Raw genomic sequence first — 14337 nt, forward strand, 5'->3', positions numbered from 1 at the left:
TATTCTCAAATCATTATACTAATTTGTATAGCTTCCAGCATTATAAAGATGTATCAATTTGGCTACTATTCCACTGTCATTAGGGCATGGGATGTTTAAATATTATTGTTTTAATAATGATTAAAAATAGACCCTACTGTTCTAATATGCTTTTCCTAAGTCATGTTGTCTTAGCTTGGGCTGCTATAACAGTACCATAGAGGGGATGGCTTAAAGAAAAGGAATATATTTTCTCACAGAGTAGGAAGCTAGAAGTCCAAGATCAAGGTGCCAGCATGGTTAGTTTCTGAAGACTCTTCTGCTTTATCTCTCTGTCCTTAGAAGGCTTGAGTAAAGAACAGGCTAGCTGTCTGGTATCTTATATAAGGTTTTTTGCCAAGTCTGCAGAACCATAACTGTTTGGAATAATAAAGTTTAGGCTTTGTAAGTGTTGAATGGGCCTAATTACACATAGTTTATGATCTTTGTAATTATTTAGATGGATGGTATGCATTAGGAGTGAAAATGGTTGAGACCTATAATCAGCTTTTTAAAAGTTGAAAGAACTGCATATATCCAAGAGTCCTTTACAGTAAAGCTCTAGTCATCAATTATATTTTAGCATTAAGAAAAGACCAGATAAAAGCAACAATAATGCTGTGTTAGCGAGGGTTCTCCAGAGAAACAGAACCAATAGGATATATAGAGATATGTATTAGAGGAGGTTTATTTATAGGAGTTGGCTCATATGGTTATAAAGTCTAAGAAATAGCACAGTCTCTGCAAGCTGTAGAACCAAGAAAGCCAGGAGTATAATTCAGATTGAATCCAGAGGCCTGGAAACTAAGGAGCTGCATGTGTATGTCCTAGAATACCACGGCCCAAGAACCCAGAGTTCCAGTGTTCCAGGTTAAGAGAGAATCGGTCTTTTGCCTGTTTGTTGTGTTCAGGACCTCAACAGATTGGATGATGCCTGCCCCATTAGGATACTTAACTCCAGTTAGGGTGGATATTCCTTACTCAGTCTACTGATAGAAATTCTAGCATCTCCTGGAAACACCCTCACAGACACACCCAGAAGGAATGTTTTACCAGCTGGGATCTGATTTGTAAGTAATCTGTGACAAGCAAGATTTAATATATATTTATGTAGTTATATTCATGGATTTGCAGATCTTATGCATTCTCTATAACTTTAAGGTACAGGAAAAAGTTTTTTCTAGGCAGTGATGTGCCCAAATTTGGCTTGATATCAGAATCCTGTGGAGAAGTTGTTACGAATAAAGAATACTGGAGATTTCAGTTTAATTGGATTTGGAGAGGGCCTAGGCTAGATAGATAGCCTTCACTTTACGTTTTACAGCTGCCGTTCTAGAGACTTAGAACTTCCCCCATCCTTTTAAAAATAATAATTTATTGAGGTGAAATTCACATCATAAAATTAACCATTTAGGGGCTCCTGGGTGGCTCGGTTGGTTGAATGTCTGACTTTTGATCTCGGCTTAGGTCATGATCTCACAGTTCTTGAGATCAAGCCCTGTGTCGGGCTCTGTGTTGACAGCATGGAGCCTGCTTGGGATTCTCTCTCCCTCTCTTTCTGCCCCTTCCCTGCTCACTCTCACTCTAAAAAATTAACTGTTTATTATTTTTTAAATGTCTATTTATTTTTGAGAGAGAGGGACAGAATGTGAGCAGGTGAAGGACAGAGACAAAGGGAGACACAGAATCCAAAGCACGCTCCAGGCTCTGAGCTGTCAGCACAGAGCCTGACGTGGGGCTCAAACCCACGGACTGTGAGATCATAACCTGAGCCGAAGTTGGTCACTTAACCTGACTGGGCCACCCACGCATCCCTAAAAAATTAACTGTTTAAAGTGAACGTAATTCAGTGATATTTAGTACGTGGTCCCAGTGTTGTGCAGCTAACACCTCTATTTATAAAGTATTCCCATCACTCCTGCATAAAACACTTTACGCACAATGCACTTTCTCTCCATTCCATTTCACTCTAGTCCTAGTCTCTGACAATGACCACCCAGCTTTCTGTCTGTATATATTTTGTCTATTCTGGATATCTCTTATAAATGGAATCATGCAATATGTGACCTTTTGTGTCTGGCTTTCATTTAGCCAATTTTCTCCATGTTGTAACATGTACATTTCTCTTTATGGTTGGATGATATTCTATTGTATCTATCCATCTATTGATGGACATTTGATCTTTGTCCACATTTTGGATGTGAGAATAGTGCTGCTGTGCCCGTGTGTATATATGTACTTGTATAAGTCCTTCTTTCAGTTCTCTTGTTTATATACCTAGAATTATGGTATCAAATAGGTAATTTTGTATTTTACTCTTTGAGGTACTACCAGACGGGTCTCCAGCAGATGAACCATTTCAAATTCCCACCAGTAATGGATGAGGGTTCCTGTTTCTCCACGTCCTTACTAACACTTGTTATTTTTCATTTTTGTTTCAATTATAGCCATCCTAAGGGATGTAAAGTGATATCTTATTGTCATTTTGATTTGCATTTCCCTAATGACTAATGATGTTGAGCATGCTTTCATGTGTTTATTGGCTATTTATATATCATCTTTGGAGAAATGTTTGTTCACCTCCTTTGCCCATTTTTTAATAGACTAGTTTATCTTTTTGTCTTTGAGTTGTAAGAGTTCTATATAATTAAGGATATTAAACACTTACCGAATACATGACTTGGAGATATTTCCTTCTTATCTGTAGGTTGTCTTGTCATTTTCTTGATAATTTTCTTTGCACAAAGGTTTTTCATTTTGATAAAGTCTGGTTTATTGCTCATGCTTTTGGTGTCATATCTAAGAATCCATTGCCATATCCAAGATCATGAAGATTTACTCCTATGTTTTTGTTTTTTTTTAATTTTTTTCTTAATGTTTACTCATCTCTGAGACAGAGAGAGACAGAGCATGGACAGGGGAGGCACAGAGAGAGAGGGAGACAGAATCCGAAGCAGGCTCCAGGCTCTGAGCTGTCAGCACAGAGCCCGATGCGGGGCTCAAACTCACGAACCGTGAGGTCGTGACCTGAGCCAAAGTCAGACGCTTAACCGACTGAGCCACCCAGGTGCCCCTGTTTTGGTTTTTAAAGAGTTTTATAATTTTAGCTCTTAGATCTTCCATTTTGAGTTAATTTTGTATATGGTATGAGATAGGAATCCAACTTCATCTTTTTGTTCTTGAAAATTCAGTTATCCCAATTCATTTGTTGAAGAGACTGTTCTTTCCCCATAGAATGGACTTAGCATCCTCATCAAAAATCAATTGGCCATAGATGTATGTGGTTATTTATGGATTCTCAGTTCTGTTCTATTGGTATGTAGGTCTCTCATTATGCCAGTCCTAAACTGTCTTGTTGATTATAGGTTTATAGTAAGTTTTGAAATCAGGAAGTGTGAGTCTTTGATTTTACTTTTTTTTTTTCTTTAAGATTGTTTTTTGCTATTGTAGATCCCTTAAATTTCTATATAAATGTTAGGATCATGTTTTCAATTTCTGGCAAGGGGAAGCCAGGATTTTGATTAGGATTCCACTGAAACTGTAGATCAGACTGGGGAATAGTTAGTGCCATGTTATCATGAAGTCTTTCCACTTACGAACCCAGGATGTATTTATTTAGGTCTTTAACTTCCTTGAGCTGTGTTTTATAGTTTTCTGTGTACAAGTCTTTCACCTCCTTGGTTAGATTTATTCCTAGGTTGTGTTTTGTTCTTTTAGATGCCATTGTAAATGGAATTGTTTTCTTAATATCCTTTTTAGGTTATCCTATTTAGGTTATTGCTGGTATTTAGAAATAAACCTGATATTTGAATGTTGATCTTATGTCCTACAACTTTGCTGAATTTGTTTACTTGCTTTAGTGCCTTTCTTGTGAATTCTTTGGAATTTTCTTTGTCATTTTTGAAATAATTTTTCTTTTTCCTTTCCACTTTGTATGTCTCTTACTGCTTTTTCTTGTCTAATGCTCTGGTTAGAATTTCCAGGACAGTGTTAAATAGCAGTGGTAAAAATAGTTACCATTGTCCTGTTTTTTGTTTTTTTTTTTAATGTTTTTAAAATTTATTTTGAGAATGAGAGAGCATGAGTCGGGGAAGGGCAGAGAGAAAGAAGGAGAGAGAATCCCAAGCAGGCTCCACGCTGTCAGCACAGAGCCCCACGCAGGGCTTGATCTAACATACTGTAAGATCATGACATGAGCTGAGATCAAGAGTCATTTGCTTAACTGACTGAGCCACCCAGGTACTCTAATCCTTGTCCTATTGATCCTTGGAGGGAAAGATTTCACCATTTACTATAATGCTAGCTGTGGACTTTTTAAAAAAATGCCCCTTATAATGTTAATAGTTCTGTTTATCGTTTTTTGAGTGTTTTTATCATGAAAATATTAGGTTTTGTCAAATGCTTATTTATTTTGAGAGAGAAAGCACAGAGAATCCCAAGCAGCCTCTGTGCTGTCCGTGCAGAGCCCGACATGGGGCTCCATCACACAAATCGTGAAATCATGACCCAAGCCAAGATCAAATGTTGGATGCTTAACTGACTGATCGACCCAGGTTCCCTCAGATGCCCATCTTTTAATTTGTTGTTTCTAAGTAGAAATCTATATATGTTGTTCCACTACTCAGAAATTTTATGTATATACATATTAAACTCTGAACAAAGTAACATATTCCTCTGGTCTAATTTTTGTACCATATATTTATTTCATTACCAGTGGGTTCTTCACTACTGTGGTGGGTAGAATAATGGTCCTTCAGAGATGTCCGTATCCCTAGACATTCCAGTTCCTAGAACCTATGGTATGTTAGCTTATATGTTAAAGAAAAGTTAAAGTTGCTAATCATTAGCTGACCTTAAAATAAGGAGATTATTCTGGATTATCCAGGTGGGCCCAATGTAACCCAAAGAGTCCTTTAAAGTAGAAGAGGTAGGCAGAAAATGAGAGTGAGAGATAGACTATGGAAGAAAGGCTCAGAAAAGTGTAACACTTTTTGCTTTGAGGATTAGAGGAAGGGGGCCAAGACCAAAGGAGTGTGGGTAGCCTTTAGAAGCTTAGAAAGGGCAAGGAAAGAGAGTGTGTCTTAGAGGCTTCAGGAAGCAGTGCATTAATGCTGACACATTGAATTTAGCCCTGTTGGAACAGTGTCAGACTTTGACTATAGAAATGTAAAATAATATTTTTTTTGTTTTGTTTTAAGCCACTAAGTTTGTGGTGATTTGTTAGAGTAGCAACGTAAAACAAATACAACTACCCAAGCATATTTTGTTCTACTGTTTATGATGTTGGTTTATTTATCTAGGCTAACTGATGTCTAAATTTCTCTTAAGTTGTTAAAATTGTACTTCTTACTCAAAATCCATCTCAAAGCTTTCTGAAACAATAAGCCTTTTGTTCTTCCACACTAATATCCTAGTTTCTCTCGTGATTTCTGTTGTGCCTTCTTTTTTTTTTTTTTTTAAACCTTCCTCATAGCATCTAATGATAGTACAGAGTTTTAGAATTTAGTATTTGGTATTGATTTTATTAAAATTTTATTCTCCTTTTAAAAATACTCTGTTACCTTGATGTGGTTGTGTATTTTATGTGTGTGTCTAAATTTGGGTTGTATGTGTAAGATTTTTACACTTTCTATAGTTATATTTCTGTTTAAAATTTTGAATTTTATCTTTCATTTTAGACTGAGATTGGTGACTATATCTTACTCAGCCTTGTCTTTTCTATTGAAAAACAGTCTATGATGCATATGGTAGGCAATACATATGTGTTTGACTTAAATGTACATGTGAATTAGGTCCTATAATTTAAGTTTATGAACCAAAATATAACCATAGTGATGAGTTTTATCCATATCCTGAGGGAGTTAAAATTATATTGTTGGGAGGCATATTTTTAGTTTATATAAACCATAATTATTAAAACCATTGATTGATGTTACAGGTGATTTTAGCATCTCTCTAGGCAGATTTTAAGCAAGGCAAATTTGAGGGGGATTTGTTTGTTTCTTTTTATGTACTTTAGGTTCAGATGTAGCTGAAAATAAAGATACTTTGTTGCTTCTCAGGACTCTTGGATCTCAGTTCATCATGTTTGTCTATTTTTAAATGAGTTTTTTTTAGAAAGATGGTGCTACAAGACAAACCATAAGAGACTCTTAAATACAGAGAACAAACAGGGTTGATGGGGAGGGTGGGAGAGAAGGGAAACTAGGTGATGGGCATTAAGGAGGGCATTTGTTGGGATGAGCACTGGGTGTTGTATATAAGTGATGAACCACGGGAATCTACCCCCAAAACCAAGAGCACACTGTACACACTGTATATTAGCCAAATTGACAATAAAAATAAACAAACAAGTAAATAAGTAGTGCTACTTTTTAAACTAAGATATATCTGGAGATTAGTCAGAATGAATATTTGTAAATAAAAACTACTTAATTCTTTCTTTAAAACTTTTTTTTAATGTTTATTTTTGAGAGATAGAGAGCAATTAAGAGCGTGAGTGAGGGAGGGGCAGAGAAAGAAGAAGACACGGAATCCAAAGCAGGCCCCAGGCTCTGAGCTATCAACACAGAGTCCGACACGGGGCCCCGAACCCACAAATGTTGAGACCGTGACCTGAGCCGAAGTCAGACACTTAACTAACTGAGCCACCCAGGTGCCCCCAAAAAGTACTTAATAATTCTTTAACATTGATTGCAAACATGAAGAAAAAGAATTGTTTTCTCCCCTTATGGTGAGAAAACAAGTTTTCTACGAATAAAAGAAAATTTAGCAGAACTGATGTCCCTTTTTTATATCATATTTCTGAGTACTTTCTAAATGTGATGTTTGTGTCTCATAGAATGGAGATGTATGCATTTCGATTCTTCATCCGCCTGTAGATGACCCACAGAGTGGAGAACTGCCGTCCGAAAGGTGGAATCCTACTCAGAATGTCAGGTAAGGGGCTACATAAGGAATAATCTGGTTTTTAGATGGCTCTTAAGATTGGATATTATCTTTTAACAAGTACAAAAGAATCCTTTCTGTACTTTGTTGTTTTTGTTTTTTGCTAGAGCTTTAAGTAACATGTGTGCATCATTTTGGAGAGTCCCATTTACAGAGCAATAATGCATATTTTACTCATTTCTTTATGTTCATCTTGAAAGAATTTTTCTAGTGTGACTTCTTCCTCTTAACATTATTTAAGTTCCATCCTGCATCTTTGAATCTTGTGATGCCCATGTTTGGATGAGTTGCTTCCTTATTCTAGGGTTCTTACTATATTTTGCAGAGAAATCTATCATATAAGTCTTTACAAACTTCAAATGACTTTATGTTGTACTACTTTAAAAAGGGCTTCTGGGGCTCCTGGATGGCTCAGCCAGTTAAGTGTCCAACTTTGGCTCAGGTCATGATCTCATGGCCCCGTGTTGGGCTCTGTGCTGACAGCTCGGAGCCTGGAGCCTGCTGCAGATTCTGTGTCTGTCTGTCTGTCTCCTCCCTCCCTCCCTCCCTCCCTCCCTCCCTTCCTTCTTCCCTCCCTTCTTCCCTCCCTTTCTTCCTCCCTCCCCCTCTCCCTCTCCCTCAAATAAACATTTAAAAAAAAAGCTTTCATTTACCTGGGTTTTTTGTTTGTTGTATTAACTGTGTAGATGGTTCTTAATGATTTGAAAGGCTTGTATATTTCTTTTGATGCCATCTGTTGAACTATATAAGTAGATATTAACCATCTGTTTGTTTTTAGTGGTCTATATGTGTGGGAGTTGGTCACCTAACCCTTAAAAGAACCCTGAGTTTTAACTTGTAATTGTTATGTTTACATTATTTATCATTATATTTTTCTGCAATAAAATTCTATATATAAATATATTTTAATTATTTGTGACAGGGCTGTAGTTAAACTTATTTCTATATTGAATTACTTTATACAGTTGATTAAAAACAACGTAAGTATACACTTCCAATTTACTATGTACATTTGCTAATTATTAGAAATGCTTTTTGAAATCAGGTAGATGGACATTTGTTTTCATTAGTCCGTGTATCTATGAATAATTAATTATTACTTTGCTAGAGTGAGACAGAAATACAGCTTTGGGAAGCCCGAGTGGCTCAGTCATTTAAGCATCCGACTTCAGCTCAGGTCATGATCTTACAGTTCATGAGTTAAAGCCCTGTGTCGGGCTCTGGGCTGACAGCTCAGAGCCTGGAGCCCACTTCAGATTCTGTGTCTCTCTCTGTGTGCCCCTCCACTGCTTGCACTCTGTTTCTCGCATTGTGTCAAAAATAAATAAATGTTAAAAAAATTTTTTTTAATAAAAAAAGAAATGTAGCTTCAATTTTATATATGATATATGAATAATATATATGCTAATATACACACCCAAGAATATATATACCTGTGTATACACAAGCATATATATGTGTGTATGTGCATGTATACACATGTGACAATAAACATATGTAACATAAACATATATTAGATGCAGTGATTAAGAGACCATATTTACATATGATAATGGAATAAAATTTTATATGGCAGTGAAACTAAATCCTTTTAATTCTGAGTTATTTGGCAAAAACCACGGAGTGATCTGTTGTCAGTCTTTAGAAAAACAAAAGTTTTATTGTGATATAATTTCCATTACCCTACAGTTCTCCCAATTTAAGTGTAATATAGTACAAAGTTGTATAAGTATCCCCACAATTTTAGAACATTAAAAAAATTTTTTTTAATGTTTTATTTATTTTCGAGAGAAAGAGCACAAGCAGGGGAGGGACAGAGAGGGAGACACAGAATCCGGAGCAGGCTCCACACTCTGAACTGTCAGCAGAGAGCCAACACAGGGCTTGAACTCATGAACCATGAGATCATGACCTGAGCCAAAGTTAGATGCCTAACTGACTGGGCCACCCAGGTACCCCAATTTTAGAACATTTTTATCACCTCTAAAGAAATTCATTCGTCTTCACATTTACACTCCATTATCACTCAACCCCCACCTCCCCCTTTTTCCTGAAACCCTAGGAAACCACCAGTCTACTTTCTGTCTATATAGATTTACCTATTCTGGATATTTTATAAGAATAGTAATTCAGTATATGGTGATTGGCTTCTTTAATTTAGTATGTCTTCAAGGTTCATCCTCGTTGTAGCATATATCAGCACTTCATACCTTTTTATGGCTGAATGATATTCCATTGAATGTTTATACCACACTTTGTGTATCCATTGATCAGTTGATGGACCTCTGGGTTTCCATTTTTTGGCTATTATGAATACTGCTATACACATTATGTACAAGTTTTTACATATACATGTTTTTATTTCCTTGGGTATATATACCTGGGAATGGAATTGCTGGGTTATATGATAACTCAACGTTTAGTTTTTTGAGGAATTGCCAGACTGTTTTCCAACATGACTGCAGTAAATAGTACATTCCTACAAACATTATGTGAAAATTTATTTCTCCACGTGTTCATTAGGACTTGTTATTATCTTTGTTTTTTTTTTTTATAGCCATCCTGGTGGGTGGACATGGTATCTCATTGTGGTTTTGTTATTGATGTTTTCTCTTTAAATGACTTAAAATTTTAGAATAGTTTAGATTTTTGAAAATTGTGAAGGTAGTACAGATAGTTCTCATATATACCTGCACCTGCCAGTTTTATTATTAACATCTGATATTAATGTGGTTCATTCATTACAGTTAGAGAACCACTTTTAATACATTATTGTTAACTAAAGTCCATACTCTTTCACATTTCCTTAGTTTTTATCTTATGTTGTTCTTTGCTCTAGAATTTCATGCATGATACCATGTTATATTTAATAGGCATGTCTCCTTAGGCAACTGTGACAGTCTCAAACTTTTCTTGTTTTTGATGACCTTGACAATTTTGAGGAGTACCAATCAGGTATTTTATAAAAATGTCCCCCAGTTGGGATTTTTCTGATGTTTTCCTGATTATTAGAGTAGGGTTATGAAGACCACAGAGGTAAAATATATTTTTGTTACCTTGTAATAAAGGTACCTAATATTAACATGACCTATTACTATTGATGTTAGTGTTCATCACCTAGCTGAGACTCTGTTTTTAGATTTCTCCACTATAAAGTTACTTGTTTTTCCCCTTTCCATTCTATGCTCTTTTGAAGGAAGGAAGTCTTAGGTGCAGCCCACATGTAAGGAATGAGAAATTATACTTCCATGGGGGTGAGATATCTGTATAAATTATTTCAAATTCTTCTGCATAGGAGATTGATCTTTCCCCTCCCCCCATTTATTTATTCATTTTGTTAGTCATTTTTAATCATTCTAAAATCTAGTAGCTCAATAAGGAACTCTACTTTGGTTAAAAGCAGAAAAAAAAAAGACTTCTTGACTTATACAAGGATTTCTTTATTAAAAAATTTTTAAAGGTTTTATTTTTTTGAGAGAGAGAGAGCAGGCAGGGCAAGGACAGAGAGAGGGGGACAGAGGGTCTAAAGTGGGCTTAACGCTGACAGCAGCAAACCCAGTATGGGGCTTAAACTCGCAAACTGCAAGATCACAACCTCAGCCAAAATCAGACGCTCAACTGACTGAGCCACCCAGGTGCCCCTACACAAGAATTTCTTACAAGTTTTTATCAAGTTTCCTTCCCACTTTCTGGAAAGTGTATACCAAAGAGTGTTCAAGCATATCAAATTACTGTTGATTATGCTCATTACTCATTCCTTTAGGTATCTTGTTCAAAACAATATAAGCTGAGAAGATAGATATATCTTGGAGTGCACCACATCTTGCCTGTAATTTTTTAAATCAGAAAAGAAGTGACTTCCTTTCTTAATTAAATATGTTGATATACCTAACTTTGAAACCATCATGCTTCTGAATTCTAATTCTCATATTGATCAGGCACAGAGCCCTGCCATAAGTTTATGTCTATGAAATAAGGAATCAATACATACTCCTTGTACTTTATGCTTTACTTTAATAGGACTTTCCTTCAAGCATGATGCATTTCTCCTTCTTTAAAATTTTTTTAATGTTTATTTATTTTGAGAGAGAAACAGAGCATGAGCAGGGAGGGGCAGAGAGACACAGAGACACACACAGAGAGACACAGACTCTGAAGCGGGCTCCAGGCTCTGAGCTCTTCAGCACAGAGTCTGATGCCGGGCTTGAACTCATGAACCGTGAGATCATGACCCGAGCCAAAGTCAGCCATTTAACCAACTGAGCCACGCAGGTGCGCGCCCCCCCCGCCCCCCGCCGCTTCTTTCTTTCTTTTTTTTTTAATTGCGAGAGAGAGGGAGTGAGCACCAGTGGGGCGGGGGGGGGGGGTGAGTAGAGAGAGAGAGGGAAGAGAGTACTAGCATCCTAAGCAGTCTTAGTGTAGGTCTCGATCTCACAAACCATGAGATCATGACCTCAGTCAAAATCAAGGGTCTGGACACCTAACCAACTGAGCACCCAGGTCCCCAGGGATGATTCATTTCTTAACAATAAGCAGAGATGCAATTAGTAAGTTCATTTTAATGAAAATATAATTCCAGCAGCCCTAGTCTATACATATGAATTTATTGTACTCCATCACATACCAAAATGCTTGTATTAACATCACTCTACACTTCTAACAAAATTATTTATGTGAAAGGAAAAACAGTTGGCTTTATTTGTAAATTTCTCTTTGTTTTATACCCCTTACATTTCATTACTACTGGGCATTGCACCCTAGGAATATTTGGATATGTGGAAAGTGTGCACTTCTTTTGTAAAGGGCAATTGTGAAAAGGAACGCTGGAAAGGAGAAATGATGTGATACTTGATATACCCCCAGGTGCATGAGTATATTAAAGTCTACTGCTTTACATAGGATCTTTTATGATCATTAGCAGAATTCATGTACTTCTGCTTCTTCATCCCTCCTATCCCTTACCACCATACAACAGTTCTAGCTGATTATTTGTTCCTTTAACCTATACTTATCTCTTATTTTCAGCCTCAACTGGTATATTGACACTTAGATCCAAGTAAAAGAAAAGGAAATCAGTATACTTATTTTACCTCCCATCCTCTGTCCCCCTTTTCTTTATAACTTTTGAACATATTTATCATCAGAAGGTTATAAGATTTATAGTCTGTACTGTTTTGTAACGTGATCCTGGTTTTTAAAATTTATTCCTGCCATTAAATGAATTCACTGTTTGCCGTCCATTATTTTACTTCCTTTGATCTATTAATTGGCTGAATTAGTCCATTAGTAATTTCTCCAGGAAAATGCTCCTTAGAGCCCCCTGTATTCCCTGAATTCTTACATGTTCAAAATGTTGCATGCTATGTGTATGGGTGTGCATATATGTGTTTTGCAGTTACACTTCAAGTGACAGTTTGGGCATAAGATTTCAGGATCATACTTTCTCTCCTTAAAGGATTATGATATTGTGGACATTATTCTGCTATATTTATTGTTGCTGGGGAAATGTTTGGCTACCATATTTCTCAGCTCTTTCATTCTACATAATTGTTTAAGAGACTGTTAGGCTTTCAAAAGAAACACATCATTTGTAATTAAACTGACAGCGTATTTAAAAGGGTTAAGTAAATATGTTGGAAGACTTGTTGAAAAATTGAACAAAAAATGCAGGGTTGTCCTTTTGGTATTATTTTGGTGCTTGTTTTTCAGGGCTAGTAGTAACCCTAGTCAAAAAGAAGTGTTAGCTGTATGGTACTAAGTGATTCTTACTTTTGGAGGTTGAATGTTGAATCACATGCTTACATCTTGTCCCCCTTTGAAAAAACAGGCATCCCCATAGTTCATAATATAAAGCTCCAAACGATTTTTTTCATTTCATTTTAGTACTACCTTAATGGATATTGCCATTACCCACTGGAATTCAAGATACTTTACCTTCTCCTGCATAGGTACACAATATATTATTCACCTTGTCTCAGTTTAAAATATTGTGAACCTTTTTTCTTTCAAGGTAGACCTGTTTTTCATTTGATTCAGTCCTTTGGGGACAGGAAACTCCTTTCATACTAATCTTCCTCTTAAAAACTACTGTTGTTACTTTGGGGAGCAGCATCATTTTTTCTCTCTCTAGGCCCTCAGGTCACTTGAGCCCCAATTTAGAAGCATTTCTTAGACTTCATCTCAGAGGTTGCCTTCTCTGCTTTTATGCTTTTTTGTTTAGAGGCTTTATAACCAGGACTAGTTTTCTTGATTGCCCCTTTGATCTTCATACACAGCTCAAAAAGGTATTTGCATTGGAATATCTTTTTAAGATTTTATTTTTAATCAATCTCTACACCCAAAGTGGGGCTCGAACCCACAATCCCAAGATCAAGAATCACATGCTCTGTTGACTGAGTCAGCCAAGAGCCCATGGATTGTAATCTTTAGTTACCTTCTCAGACTTTTTTTTTTGTCTCTTAACCTCATGTAATCATAGACGTTCCTTCAATGTGATGATCTTGGGGGTGGGAAAATGAACAGAGGCTTTGGTGTTTGTGAATTTCTAGGGAGACATAGGTTCCATACATTATTGGAACCTCATCTGCCTGGAACACCTGATGGTGCCCAGAACTCTGTAATATCAGGAAAGCTCTACCTAATGAGTGGGTGTGAAATACTTTTTTCCTTTTCCTTTGTTTCTCTCTTGCTTATTGTGAGGCAAGGGGGTTCTTCAGCTAGCAATTGTACATATTTCTCACAGGTCAGTGTATCGCATTGAAATATCAAGAGGCAAAATATGAGGTGCTCAGGATTTTCTTTTATATTCCTTTGCTGCTAAACTCTCTAGAGTTAGCAGTTGTGCAACTAAGGGTTCTGCACTCCATATCCAGTTTATGGGTGGCCAAAGCAAGACAGCAGTGGAGGTGGCATAAGGTTCAGCTCCAGCTGTTTTAGGGTCTTGATTGCTATATGGCAGTGTTATCTGAAAGCAGTCCCATGTTTACATATGTTTGGACTTATTCACGACCACCTGTACTAGTCTTTCATTCAGCACCTCAGTGAACATATTTAGAAAACTTGAACATGGAAAGCTTTTGCAACCTGAAGAGGAATAAAGCATCCCAGTTACCTTGAAGAGTCTAACTCAATATATATCACAAGACCTAGTGAGTAGTAAAAGTAGAGGGGAAAGTAGGAAAAAGATCACTACAATTATAGGGATCCAGAGCATCAGCCAACTTATGTCCACTAAAGGCTCAGTAGTTTGCCTCCTCATAGAGGCATAGAGGAAAGCCAGCACTTTCTGGAAGAAGAGAACATCCTATTACACCCAGGTGCATAGGATTAAGTTTAGGCAGGTTAGAGTTCCTTATGGAATTGGGAAGATTT

At 36.7% G+C, this 14337-nt stretch overlaps 1 protein-coding gene across 1 annotated transcript in view; it reads left to right on the forward strand.

The window, feature by feature from the left end:
- Positions 1 to 14337, forward strand: part of UBE2R2 (ubiquitin conjugating enzyme E2 R2) — a 117718-nt gene that overhangs the window by 90780 nt on the left and 12601 nt on the right. Inside the window, exon 3 of the mRNA XM_043566242.1 lies at positions 6860 to 6957. Within this exon, the coding sequence (XP_043422177.1) occupies positions 6860 to 6957 (98 nt within the window). The remainder of the gene's footprint in view (positions 1 to 6859; positions 6958 to 14337) is intronic.

Source organism: Prionailurus bengalensis, chromosome D4 (genome assembly GCF_016509475.1).
Source record: "Prionailurus bengalensis isolate Pbe53 chromosome D4, Fcat_Pben_1.1_paternal_pri, whole genome shotgun sequence".
Lineage (NCBI taxonomy): Eukaryota > Metazoa > Chordata > Mammalia > Carnivora > Felidae > Prionailurus > Prionailurus bengalensis.